Source organism: Colossoma macropomum, unplaced genomic scaffold (genome assembly GCF_904425465.1).
Source record: "Colossoma macropomum unplaced genomic scaffold, Colossoma_macropomum, whole genome shotgun sequence".
Taxonomy (NCBI): domain Eukaryota; kingdom Metazoa; phylum Chordata; class Actinopteri; order Characiformes; family Serrasalmidae; genus Colossoma; species Colossoma macropomum.
The window spans coordinates 12,776,540-12,790,467 of NW_023494808.1; the positions used below are offsets into that span (position 1 = coordinate 12,776,540).

Genomic DNA, 13,928 nt, shown 5'->3' on the forward strand with positions numbered 1-13,928 from the left:
GTTTCGCACATGCTCAGACCGAGAAATCCGAAAGAAATCAGAGTAAGAGCACACATGCACTGAGAAATCTGATTACTGAGCTAAACCCAGCTCTCTTTATTGGATCTTTTAATTGGATTTCTAGACCTTACTCTGATCTAAGAATCAGAGTATTATGTTTACATGACCATTTGAATAATCAGATAACTGAAAAAATCTGATTATGATCAGATTATTAAGTGCATGTAAACACACTCAATGTCTCAGGTATAAGGCAACATATTCTTCTTTGTTTAGTTATGTAGTCAGTAATGATGAACTCAAAGAAACACTGACATGCTCTGCCTGAATGTTACAGACAGAATTGTTGCTTTTAAAATTTCTTTACTCTGTTTTCTTTGCTCCTCAGCCTGTGTTTTTCCTTTATTTGCATGCATAACCCAGAAAGTGGAGCAGTTTTGTTTCCTTTTTTTCTCCAGCAGATTCTGTTCCTCATCACGTCCCTCTCCTGATCGTCATCATGAACCTCCTCACTCCGGTGCTGCTTCTGCTGGCTCTCTCTGGATGTTCCAGCGAAGTCGTACCTGATTTTACCCAGACGTGTCCTGATTTCTTTGCTAACCCAGGAGGAACTCGGTCTCCTCCGACTGTGTTTACAGGAAATAATTACAAACAGATCTGCCAAAAACGAGAGATCACATATGAATACGCAACACTGTATGACACAACAAACAGGATCCCCGTCTACTCAGCCTACAAGTTTGAGGGTTTAAAGAGCTGTATCAGAATAGACAACTGGTATATTGAACCTCAGGTATATTAAAAGCAACATATCATGTTTTGGTAAACATTTACACCAATCAGGTATAACATTATGACCACCTCCTTGTTTCTACACTCATTGTCCATTTTATCAGCTCCCCTTACTATATAGGTGCACTTTGTAGTTCTACAGTTACAGACTGTAGTCCATCTGTTTCTCTGCATACTTTGTTAGCCCCCGTTTACCCTGTTCTTCAGTGGTCAGGACCCCCATGGACCCCCACAGAGCAGGTACTATTTGGGTGGTGGATCATTCTCAGCACTGCAGTAACACTGACGTCGTGGTGGTGTGTTAGTGTGTGTTGTGCTGGTATGAGTGGATCAGACACAGCAGTGCTGCTGGAGTTTTTAAACACTGTGTCCACTCACTGTCCACTCTATTAGACACTCCTACCTTGTCAGTCCACCTTGTAGATGTTCACAGGACGCTGTTGGCTGGATATTTTTGGTTAGTGGACGATTCTCAGTCCAGCAGTGACACTGAGGTGTTTATAAACTCCAGCAGCACTGCTTTGTCTGATCCACTCAGACCAGCACAACACACACTAACACACCACCACCACGTCAGTGTTACTGCAGTGCTGAGAATGATCCACCACCCAAACAGTACCTGCTCTGTGAGGGTCCATGGGGGTCCTGACCACTGAAGAACAGGGTAAACGGGGGCTAACAAAGTATGCAGAGAAACAGATGGACTACAGTCTGTAACTGTAGAACTACAAAGTGCACCTATATAGTAAGTGGAGCTGATAAAATGGACAATGAGCTTAGAAACAAGGAGGTGGTCATAATGTTATGCCTGATCAGTGTATTTTATTATATTATTTTCATGTCATGATGGAAACTCATCCTTAAACAGACGTCCTCTTCTTCTTCTCACTGAACAAATTATTACAGCTTGAAGTCCTCGGCCCGAAGATGATATCTGAAAGCAGCATGATACAAAATCAAGCCATCAATCAAGACTATGCCAAAAAGAGCCGCCCGATGTACGATAAAGGACACCTGGCTCCAGTCCACCATGCCAGGTCACAGAGCTGCTCTTACGCCACCTTCACCCTCACCAACGCCGCCCCACAGGACAGGTCTTTCAACAGAGGCCAGTGGAGGAAGACGGAGGAAGGCGTGGCTGAAGACGTGAAGCACAAGTGTAAGGGAAATTATGTCTACATCGTCACTGGGGTGGTTCCTGGGCCTAATACTCTCAACAACAGAGTTTGTATTCCCAGTCACTTCTGGACCGCTTACTGCTGTCTAGACAACAATCTGAAAGTGACAGATTCACGTGGTTTCATAGGAAACAACATAAACGTCTCAGTGGAGAATAAAACAGTCAGTGAGCTAGAAGGAAAGCTGACTAACCTGTATGGTAAAGGGACTTTCCAAGTATTTGCTGGTAACTGTAATTAATCCAGTTCAGTCTCACCAAAAAGAAAAGAAAGGTTTAAACTCCAGATCATGTTGGAGAACATGCTATTCATCAGAAAAAGCAAATCTCTCTTTTTTCTCTTTACTTACATAAAGAAATCTGCACTGTGTTGATTCTTTTTCACTTTCTGTATTTTTAATTAGATTTCTGTTAATGAATTTTCACAAATCATTTTGTAAACTTCATTGTTCTTTTCTCTTTGACATCAATAAAGCAAGTAAAAGAATGAATTCTTACAGATCAGTGTGTAACGTCATTAGAAGAGCAGCGCTTTGAATTATAGCTGGAATCTGATAATTCTTAGAGTCACTAGTTTCACGAGTTTTTGAAACTGAATTTACAGATAGAACACACACATTTTTAGAATTTAAACTTTACAGACAAAAAAAAAAAAATTGCCTCACCAATTTTTGGAGGTGTGGCTCCACTTGGGTTGCCATTTTCAATATTGAAAAATCGGCCTTGATCACCTGGCCCCCGCTCCAAATGTCTATGTGGTCAAGCTATGTGCATAGATGTGAGGAAACATCCAAAATGCAGTGTGGAATATAGAGTGAAGCAAAGTGTAATACCATGTGCAGAATAATACGATGTAAGATAGCACATGTGGTGTAATACAGGATACAGAGCAGTGCTGAAATAAATAGAGTGTAATTTATATATACAGTTAACAAGAATATGGTTCAGTATATACAGATGCAATATATACAGTTAAAATTGTCTATTTGCACCCATATGAAAAGGTGCTGTTTCAGAATTTGTGTAAAAGCTTTTGGAAAAGGGTGGGTTGATTTTGCCATATAATTTTGGATGCTAAGTTGTATAAAACCTTCGAGGATGCATTATCACTACATTTTAGTCAATAATGTGGTGTTTGTGACACTGTTCAATATTATTAGCTAAGACATGTTAAGATAAACTGGCCGAAATCTACCGGGTAACACCAAAGTCCTCTATTAATGCTGAATTTTAAACAATGGCTTTAGCTAGCTGGCTGACCAACTTAGCAAACTTATGTTGACAAACTATGAAGAAATCCCTGCTGAAATGACACTCTAAGGTAACTGGTGTGGCAATATATAGGCATTCATTTTAGTCTGTGGCTTTGAGTTAGCATTAGCTAGCTAACTGTTTCACATCTGGGTGTAGATAGTATACACTGCTTCTTATACCAGTGTGCAAATTGCAGTCATGACTTGAAGTGAGCATGTTGGGAGCAGGAAATACATTCAAATGTGCAGGAGGTGCTCCAGGACAAGGGTTGGGAACCTGTGGCCATATGGTACCATATAAACGAGTTCAATGGAAAATTGACCTCCATGAAGCTTTGAGAATCCAGTCCCTGGAGTTGAGTGCTGACGGTTTTAGAGACAGTCCTGACGATTTTTCTAGAAGTGTGAGATCCTGGACGGTCACTTTTTATTCTACATCAAGATGACTTTAGAGGAAGCCACAGCTCTTATCAACTGTTAAACATGCAGTTAGCAGATTATACTGTTAATTGATCCTGGAGACAGCAGATTATACTATTAATTGATTCTGGAGACAGCAGATTATACTGTTAATTGATCCTGGAGACAGCAGATTATACTATTAATTGATTCTGGAGACCGCAGATTATACTGTTAATTGATCCTGGAGACAGCTGATTATACTGTTAATTGATTCTGGAGACCGCAGATTATACTGTTAATTGATCCTGGAGACAGCTGATTATACTGTTAATTGATTCTGGAGACCGCAGATTATACTGTTAATTGATCCTGGAGACAGCAGATTATACTGTTAATTGATTCTGGGGACAGCAGACTATACTGTTAATTGATTCTGGGGACAGCAGATTATACTGTTAATTCATTCTGGAGACCGCAGATTATACTGTTAATTGATCCTGGAGACAGCTGATTATACTGTTAATTGATTCTGGAGACAGCAGATTATACTGTTAATTGATCCTGGAGACCGCAGATTATACTGTTAATTGATCCTGGAGACAGCAGATTATACTGTTAATTGATCCTGGAGACAGCAAAGTATACTGTTAATTGATTCTGGGGACAGCAGACTATACTGTTAATTGATTCTTAATTGATTACTTCTCTGTACTGATAACTCACCAGCCAAGCTTTGCTGCTCCAGCCAATCCGTCCTCCCTACCACCTTGGAGAGCCTCAGTTTTTAAAGTGTCTTGGCTCCTCGCCTGATCCAGTGCACCTGTCCTTTGTCTGACAGCAGCTCCACCTCTCCACCGCCACAGGCGCAACACCTTTCACAACACTTAAAGGGAAATTCTACACATATTTCAAAATTTCTATCTCATAACATTGAGATGAGGAACTTACTGACTCTGATTTCTTTACAGTAGCAGTGAAAGGAATCCTTTTAAGATACTCAATGGAATGCTGGGGCGTAATATGGAGGCTTTTGTTTTTGTCTGCTTGAGGCATTTAATTAAAAAAGTATGTTTAAAATGTTCCACGGGGAAAAAGGAACTTGATTCCCCTCTCGCACATCTCTTCAAGTTCCTCATTCCTGACTAAATTTCTCAGCTTATGGTTTAGCAGACGTCACAGAGGTCTATGTTCACGCAGGTGTAAACCTGTATATATAGAAGGACGAGCTGAAGAAGGTGAGAGAGTCGGGAACCAGCACTCTTTGGTGAGACTTCTGCGTTGGTCCCAGCAGTGACAGGTAGGAACTGGGTCTTATCTGCTTATTACTATGTAAGAATCAAGCCCTTTGAGGAAAATAATGTCTTTGCAAGTCGACGGAAGTGAACTGGGTGGTGTTCTATGATGCAGGTATTTCACTGATGTTTCGAAACGTCGGGCATTAATTTTATTGTTGAGTCAAACTGTAAAGAAACTTAGTGACTCAGAGCCAGAAGTCACTATATCTACAACTCAACCATAGACAGTTTATTTATCAGTGAACCGACACGTGCCTTCTGAGTTTTTATATGGAATGTTGATGATGGTAATGTAGTAGTAAAATATATAAATAAATGAAGACATACATTCACACGTATTTAAAAGTTTCATAGGGGGTTATTTTCAGAGTAGGGGTGCACCTATACAATATTTAGCATTGATATCGATCCGAAACTGGCCAAACTCACTGGATCAGATATCAGAAGAAAAAAAATACAATCCGATATGATCCATTAGTCTAAACTATCATGTAAATGCTTTACTGAACTTTGCACAAAGTTGCACTTTACATTTTATTTTGAATGTATTGTGCTGACCAATCAAAGTCATGTTGTGCGATATATATATATTTCCTTAGAGTAGAACATTTGTTTCACAGTTTGAGCACGACGGTATTTAGATGGCTAGGTCAAGCAAAAAGCATCCAAATATATTGTTAACAGCATAGTTGTTTAAGAGAGGGAAAACGATGGTATCTGATTGGTATCGGTATTGGCAGATACACAAGGTTGGTATCAGTATCAGACATAAAAAGTCGTATCGAGCCACCCCTATTTTAGAGGTAATAAACTCTTCCAAAAAGTGAAAAAAAAAAGTTCATAGCTAAGTTGAAAAAGAGCTGTCAAATACACATACACAGAATCTTATAGCTGTCACTTATGTTGTATATTTTTGTTGTACATTATAAAACTTTGATAATAATAACACTAGTTATTATTAGTCCTTCTTATTTCTTCCTAATTATCATCATACTGATCATTATTAAGTTTTTTTGCTCAAATATTTTTGCAAATCAGACTAAGAATTGTGAAAATATGGAAAAACCCAATTCAAATAGGCAATAAAACCGAATCTCTGTACTGAATATGTATGACATTATTCCTTTTAACCCTCTACTGCATGCATTATGAGAGCAATTAAAAAAAAATTCAGTTCACTTTTCTAGCATAAAATGGTCCTTGATTTATTTTTTCAGAACTGATTTTTAAATTCAAAAACATTTAAAAGAAATAATGTAGGGTTCCTTTTGGAGTATGTTGCCTTGAGTCAACATTGTGTGACAATGGGAAGAAATTATATAGAGCCGTTTTCCCCGAAGTGATGAGACCTGGCTTGTGACTGGCAGAATCTATTCCACTGTCGCACAAAGTTGCTTCTAGGCAACGAACATATTTCTGCAAATTCTCATAACAAAAAAAAAATCCATACTGAATGTTAAAAAAGAGGTTTAAATGTGCTCACTAGGAGATAGTATGACCAAGTACATGCTTTTCATTGACTCAAACTCTTCCCTTTACTGTTAAACCTATCGTTGTCTTTATATATGTATAATGTCATTGTAAAGTGCGGAAAATGAATTTGTTGCCCTGAGGCAACATTGTGCAATAGAGGGTTAATATTTTTGTTTTTGTGTTTTAATTCCCCACATTGGTTTCCTCCTCACTCAGACAAAATATGAACCCCTGGTCCGTTTCACACAGGAGCTATGACGCTAATATAGCTAACAAGTAATAAAAGCTACAACCACCAATTGGCATTGCGTAAACTTGCCTCTAAGGATGTAAACAGTTTTTAGACTACTGTTTACCTACAAAGCTTCCTGAAAGTGAAATATTCATTTTTCAGAAATGTTGACTTTGAAAAATGGTTTTAATATTAGTTTTATTATTTGAGTGATAGGCTGATTTTTGACTGTCTGGTGCTGTGTTTCATGCGAGCTCTTGAGTCTTTGTTTCTCTTTCTTTTCTTTCTGAAGATTCCGTTCCTCATCACGTCCCTCTTCCCGATTTCCATCATGAACCTCCTCACTCCGGTGCTGTTGCTGCTGACTCTCTCTGGATGTTCCAGTAAAGTCGTACATGATTTTACCCAGACATGCCCTGAATTCTTTGCTAATCCAGGAGGAACTCGGTCTCCTCCAACTGTATTTCCAGGAGATAATTACAAACAAATCTGCCAAAAACGATATAACAAATATGAATATGCAACACTGTATGACACAGCAAACAGGATCCCTGTCTACTCAGCTTACAAGTTTGAAGGCATAATGGGTTGTAGAAGACTAAAGAAGTGGTACATTGAACCTCAGGTGTGTTAAACAGCATTGTGCATTTGCATTGCTATCATGCTATGCTGGGTAGTTTTCGGGTGATGGTGCAGTGTATCTGTGTGACAAAGGGAAAAACAGCACAGCAGATTTAGGGCTGCACATTCAGGGCAGAAGGTCCACCAATTTAGCTTTGCACGATATGCCTAAATTGCCGCTAATACAGAATAATGCATTCAAATCCTCTGCATTCAAGTTTAATTTCACTTTGTTTGTTTGTACAAAAAACAATGTGTTTAGTGGGACATGAAGATTGGATAGTAGGGCACTAAATGGCCCCCTGACGCCGAGCCTGGTACAGAATCACAATCGGAAGTGCAGAAACCTGTTAAAACAGCATGTAAATTAAATGTAAATGCAAATGTTTACAAAATTAACTTTGTATTCAATTCAAAAAACAGAACACAATGATTTGCAAATCTCATAGACCCATATTTTATTCACAATAGAACATGGAACACATATCAGTTGTTGAAAGTGAGACATTTTACCATTTCATGAAAAACATGAGCTCATTTAAAACTTGATGGCAGCAACGCATCTCAAAAAAGTTGGGACAGGGCCACGTCCACCATTGTGTAGCATCCCTTCTTTTTTTAACAGTGTGTAAATGACTGGGAAGTGAGGAGACCAATTGCGGGCGTTTTTGGAGAAGAATGTTGTCCCGTTCTTCTCTGACGTAGGATTCTAGCTCCTCAACAGTGCTGGGTCTTCTTTGCCAGATTTTTTGTTTCATGATGTGTCAAAGGTCTGGAGTGCAGGCAGGCAGGTTCAGCACCCGGACTCTTCTTCTGAGAAGACATGCTGTTGTAATGGCTGCAGTATGTGGTTTAGCATTGTCTTGCTGAAATATGCAAGGCCTTCCCTGAAAGAGACGCTGTCTGGATGGGAGCATAGGTTGTTCTAAAACCTCTATAAACTGTTCAGCCTTGATAGTACCTTTCCATCAGAGATGCAGGCTTTTGAACTGTGCGCTGATAACAAGCTGGATGGTCCCTCTCCTCTTGAGTCTGCAGGACACGGTGTCCGTGGTTTCCAAAAAGAATGTCAAATCTGACCACAGAACAGTTTTCCGTTTTGCCTCAGTCCATTTTAAATGAGCTTTGGCCCAGAGAAGACGGCGGCGTTTCTGGATCGTATTGACATGTGGCTTCTTCTTTGCATGATCCAGCTTTAACTTGCATTTGTGGATTGCACAGTGAACTGTGTTCACAGACAATGATTTCTGGAAGTGTTCCTGAGCCCATGCAGTGATTTCCAGTACCTGTTTTTAATGCAGTGCTGCCTGAGGGCCCAAAGATCACGAGCATCCAATACTGACCGTCTATGAGATTTGCAAATTATTGCATTCTGTTTTTATTTACATTTATTTACATTTTACTTTTTTTTGGAATTGGGGTTGTACATTTTAAAAGGGCAGTAAAATGACAGAAAAAAAACTCTAAATTACTTGTTTTTGTTTCTAAACAAACTTTTGCAGCTTGACAACAGTGCTGCAGGTGGAGAAATGGCACCTGATCGCAGAATACCACCATTACCAAATCAAGCTCTCAATGCAGACTACAGTGGGACACGCAGTCACGGATATGAAAAAGGACACCTGGCTCCAGTTTACCACGCCAGGTCGCAGAGCTGCTCCGATGCCACCTTCATCCTCACCAACGCCGCTCCACAACACTACAGCTTTAACCGTGGACAATGGGAGAGGACAGAGAGAAAAGTGGCCAAATATCTGGAGCAGACGTGCTCACCAAATAATTATACTTTTATTGTGACTGGGGTGGTTCCAGGCCCTAATACTCTAAATAACAGAGTTTCGTATCCCCAGTCACTTCTGGACCGCTTACTGCTGTCTAGACAACAATGGGCGAGTGAAAGCTGCAGGTGGTTTCTTAGGAAAGAACGTAAATGTCCAGGTGCGGTATATAACAGTCAGTAAGCTAGAAGGATGTCTGACTACCCTGTATGGTAAAGGGCCTTTCCATGTATTTGGTGGTAACTGCAATTTATCATTCGTATCAGTCTCACGAAAAAGACCAAGAAATTGATTCATTTTTGCTTTTTGTACTTTTAATCAATCGATTTCTGTCAATGAATTTTCACAAATCACTTTGTAAAATGTTCATTGTTAAGATTTTTTCTTTCAGACATCAATAAAGCAAGTGTGTAAAGTCAGTAGAAGAGCAGCGCTTTGAATTATAGCTGGAATCTGTTCATTCTTAAGCCAGAAACAATACATAACCAGTGGTGGACGAAGTACACAAACCATGTACTTGAGTTAAAGTCGAGATAATCAAGGTGAAATATTACTCCAGTAAAAGTAGAAGTTCCTCCCTTTAGACCTCCACTTGAGTAAAAGTACAAAAGTATTTGCCTTCAAATGTACTTAAGTATCGAAAGTAAAAGTACTAAAAGATTAATTATGGCTCTAATGTCCTGCTTCATTGACTCATTTTAGGTGAAAATACTCCAGTGTCACTCTTGGCAAACCAGTCTTTTAATAGAATGTCATTAATTAGTCTATTAAAATTATCATAAGCACAAAACACTAAAGACAAACAGTTTCCATTAGGTAGAACTGAGTGGCTCTGAAATAACTTTTAGTTAACAAGCAAAGTTTCAGTTTAAGATTTATTTGCAACTTAGTTACAAGTTTAAGTTTAATAAAAACTTGCTTTAAACTCAGGTTCACAAATGAGTTTCCTTTACTAAACTGCATCTGTACGTCTCTGTTCACAAACATAAACTAGAAAAAACGTATTTACTATAAAATGAAATAGTGTTTGTATAAATTCAGAAAAAAGACACGTCAGTCACAAATGCATATGTGTACATATTTCTATATTGTGCTCTATTTACACAAAGTTAGGTTAGTTCATCATTTATGTTTAATAGACTCTCCCAAAATTTTACGCTGCTGCACTGACGTTGAACCGTGTGCTGCGCTGGGTTGGTATGACCAACAGGTCAAAACAAGCTCAAAACAAAGTGCCCTGATTGGTGTGCTTCCTTCACGCTTCTTTCGTTTTGACATGTTTTGTTTTTATACACTCAGAAGCCAAAAGGAACGACAGATTTCTCATAATGTAGAGGAGTAAAAAGTAAGATATTTGACTTTGAAATGTAGTGGAGAGAAAGTAAAAAGTCACCAAAAATGGAAATACTTCACGCCAACACAAATGACAACGCCAAGCCAGCGCCTTGAAACGCTCAGTCCTTCTGTATAAATTCACCTTGTGTTTTTTACGCTGCTGTGCTGGTTAAAACACTCTGGACACAAGGGGGCGATAGAGGACAAATCAGAGAGGAATCTACTGCTATTCCAACATCCACCAGAATTATCAATCTGTAATGTCTTCCTATTTTCTCAAACACTAGAGGGCGCTCCAGAGCGAGTTAAGAGGGAACATTTGAGCAAAAACATAGTTTATAAATGCTTACACACTTTTTTCTATGGAAAACATTTTAAACATTTTAACACCGCTGTTATATTTTTTGAGCGCATTTGAACTCGAGTTATAGGAGTTTAAAACAGCACCTCATGTACATTCATAACGTCAGTGAGCGTGAATGAGCTGCTCTGTTCACTGACCAATCAGCACTCAGTAGCAGCAATGCTAGTGTCTTGCTGCCATCTCCAGTTGTTTTAAACTTCTCAATTATTGCCCTGATAGTGTCGTTTTAGGGCCACTGTTAATAAAAATAAAAATAGTAGACTTCGAGAATAAAGTCGTAATGTTTCGAGAAAAAAGTTGTAATATTTGCAGGATAAAGTGGGCTAACTGTAGGGGGGCTGCCATAACGCGTCGGGGTCTCGGTTGCTGTACTGGCGCCGGAGCTCCACTCTCTCCTGTCTTTCTGTGGATCATTTTGATCATTCTCACTGTCTGTGAAACTTCATGCCCTCTTTGAATGGTGTGGAGATGTAGCCCCCCATAGCCGTGTAGACGACCCTGCCTGCGATTCTCCTTCCACAACACAGACAGACAGTTTGCTCCGAGTCCGTCTGACTCTTTATTCTAGATAAACACGGTTTCCTGCTCAGCCGGTTCTTATACTAATAACAGGCTGGTGCTGATGAGCAGGAGAGACAGGGAGACTGAGTGTTTCTTTATGGGTGAATCGATATGAAAGTTGAACTCCACCAACTCACTGCCCCTCATTTAACACGGGGAGGAGGTGCTTCCCTTTTTAAAGCCTTTGGCCACAATACTGCAGCCTTTCCTGGTATTAATGACACTTTAATGTCATAATTCTACGACTTTTATCTCAAAATATTATGACTTTTTTCTCGAAACATTACGACTTTATTCTCAAAGTCTACTATTTTTATTTTTAGTAACAGTGGCCCTAAAATGCTGTCATAGGAAATGGGCATCGTGACCTAAGTACATCAAATCAAATCAGATTTCAAATCAAATCAGATTTATTGTCACATCACAAGAGTACAGGGACACACGTGAGTGAAAAACTTGAGTGCGAGTTCCACAAATTATGCAGAGAACAGTATTTACACATAGATAAACAAAACTATAGATAGGATAGAAGAATAGATAAAACCAATTTAACTAAAATATATACATGTAATCTTACACAATAACTTAAAAATAATAATATTGCACTGGGAATGTAGAGTGAGTGTAATCAACTATATACTATATATAGTAATGGATATTACAATGCTATGTAGATGTGCAAATAATCACACTAGGTGTGGAGGTAGAAGATGGTACAGTAGGTGGCAGAGTATTTAGTAAAGTGCAAGGTACAGGAAGTTAAGTGGAAGCGCAGGGGGAGAGTATTGTCTTTGGATAGGTATTCAAAGTCCAGCTATGCAAGTAAAGTGCGGGAGTACAGTGGGTGCACGTACGTGTAATGGGAAGGGTTGGGCTGGGCAGAGCAGTGATTACTGGCTGTTCAATAGCCTGGTTGCATGGGGGAAGAAGCTGTCTTTGAGCCGACTGGTTCTGGCTTTTAAGCTTCTGAGCCTCCTACCACTTGGCAGCTGAGAGAACAGACAGTGACTAGGATGGGAGGGGTCCTTCATAATCCTTCTGGATTTCCTCAGGCAGCGACTGGTGTATAAATCCAATAGGTTAGGGAGCTGAACCCCGGTGATGGACTGTGCTGTCCGCACCACCCTCTGCAGAGATTTCCTCTCACGAACAGTACAGTTCCCGTACCAGGTGGTGATGCTGCCCGTCAGGATGCTTTCCACAGTGCAGGTGTAGAAGGTCTTAAGGATGCTGGGGTTCAGGCCAAACCTCCTCAGCCTTCTGAGGAAGTAGAGGCGCTGGTGGGCCTTCTTCACCACCTGTGAGGTGTGCACTGCCCATGTCAGGTCCTCGCTGATGTGAACACCGAGAAACTTAAAGCTGCTGACCCTCTCTACCGCAGTCCCATTGATGGAAATCGATGGGTGTACTGTCTCCTGCTTCCTGAAGTCCACGATCAGCTCCTTGGTCTTACTGACGTTTAGAGAGAGGTTATTCTCCTGGCACCAGTTTTCCAGGATTTTAACCTCCTCTCTGTAGGCCGATTCATCGTTGTTGGAGATCAGGCCCACAACTGTTGTGTCGTCAGCAAACTTTATGATGACGTTGGAGCTGTGTCTAGCAGTGCAGTCATGGGTGTACAGGGAGTACAGGAGCGGGCTGAGCACACAACCCTGGGGGGCTCCGATGTTGAGGGTCAAAGAGGAGGATGTGATACTTCCCATCCTTACCACCTGCCGTCGGTCCGTCAGGAAGTTCAGGATCCAGCTGCACAGTGTGCTGTTCAGACCCAGATCCCGGAGCTTGCAGTCGAGCCTCGAAGGAACGATTGTGTTGAATGCTGAACTGTAGTCTACAAACAGCATTCTCACATACGTGTCCTTCTTTTCCAGGTGGGAGAGGGCAGTGTGCAGGGTCAGGGCGATTGCATCGTCGGTGGATCTATTCCGCCTATATGCAAATTGCAGTGGGTCCAGGGTGGCAGGCAGTGAGGAACAGATGATATCTCTGAGCAGCCTCTCAAAGCATTTGCTTACGATGGAGGTCAGGGCAACAGGTTGCCAGTCGTTCAGACAGGTAATACTAGCTGTCTTTGGAACTGGCACAATGGTGGCTAGTTTGAAACTAGCTGGCACGACCGAGAGAGACAGTGAGGTGTTATAGATGTCTGCAAAAACTCCTGCTAGTTCCCTGTAGCAGGCTTTAAGCACTCTCCCGGGAATGCCATCTGGTCCTGCTGACTTGCGTGGGTTCACCCTCTTGAAGGCTTTGCACACATCAGCTACGGAGACGGAGGGGGCGTTGGGATCAGCGGTGGGCGGGGCGCTCTCCAGTGGTGCTGCGGGAATTCCGTCGAAGCGAGCATAGAAGTTATTAAGCTCGTCCGGCAGATCAGCGCTGGTACTGGGCAGAGTGCGAGAGGCAGTTTTATAGTCAGAGATTGTATTTAACCCCTGCCATAAGCTTCGTGTGTTGGCTGTGTTGAACTGTGCTTCCACTTTCATTCTGTACGCACGTTTAGCTGCTCTGATGGATTTACGGAGAGCGTAGTTGGATTGCTTGTACTCCTCCGTATTTCCCGCTCTGAATGCAGCGCTGCGTGCGCTGAGGGCGGAGCGAACCTCACAGTTCAGCCAGGGCTTCTGATTGGGGTAAACGCGGACTTG

General features: G+C 41.0%; 1 protein-coding gene and 1 long non-coding RNA gene across 2 annotated transcripts; both read left to right on the plus strand.

Annotated features, from left to right (window-relative positions):
• The first annotated feature begins 381 nt into the window (after positions 1-381).
• LOC118797980 (endonuclease domain-containing 1 protein-like) lies at positions 382-2,211 on the plus strand. The gene is made up of 2 exons (XM_036557277.1): positions 382-793; positions 1,699-2,211. Exons 1-2 carry the CDS (start codon positions 500-502, stop codon positions 2,209-2,211), a joined length of 807 nt encoding a protein of 268 aa, XP_036413170.1. The 5' UTR covers positions 382-499.
• A 2,610-nt stretch (positions 2,212-4,821) lies between these two features.
• Positions 4,822-9,442, plus strand: LOC118798385. Its single transcript, XR_005006000.1, has 3 exons — positions 4,822-4,921; positions 6,917-7,249; positions 8,748-9,442. It is a non-coding gene; the product is annotated as an uncharacterized LOC118798385 (long non-coding RNA).
• The last annotated feature ends 4,486 nt before the right edge of the window (positions 9,443-13,928 follow it).

Coding starts and splice junctions, on each gene's coding strand:
- LOC118797980 (XM_036557277.1), top strand. CDS start 500: ATGAACCTCCTCACTCCGGTGCTGCTTCTGCTGGCTCTCTCTGGATGT. Junction 794..1,698: donor ACTGGTATATTGAACCTCAG/GTATATTAAAAG, acceptor AAATTATTACAG/CTTGAAGTCCTCGGCCCGAA.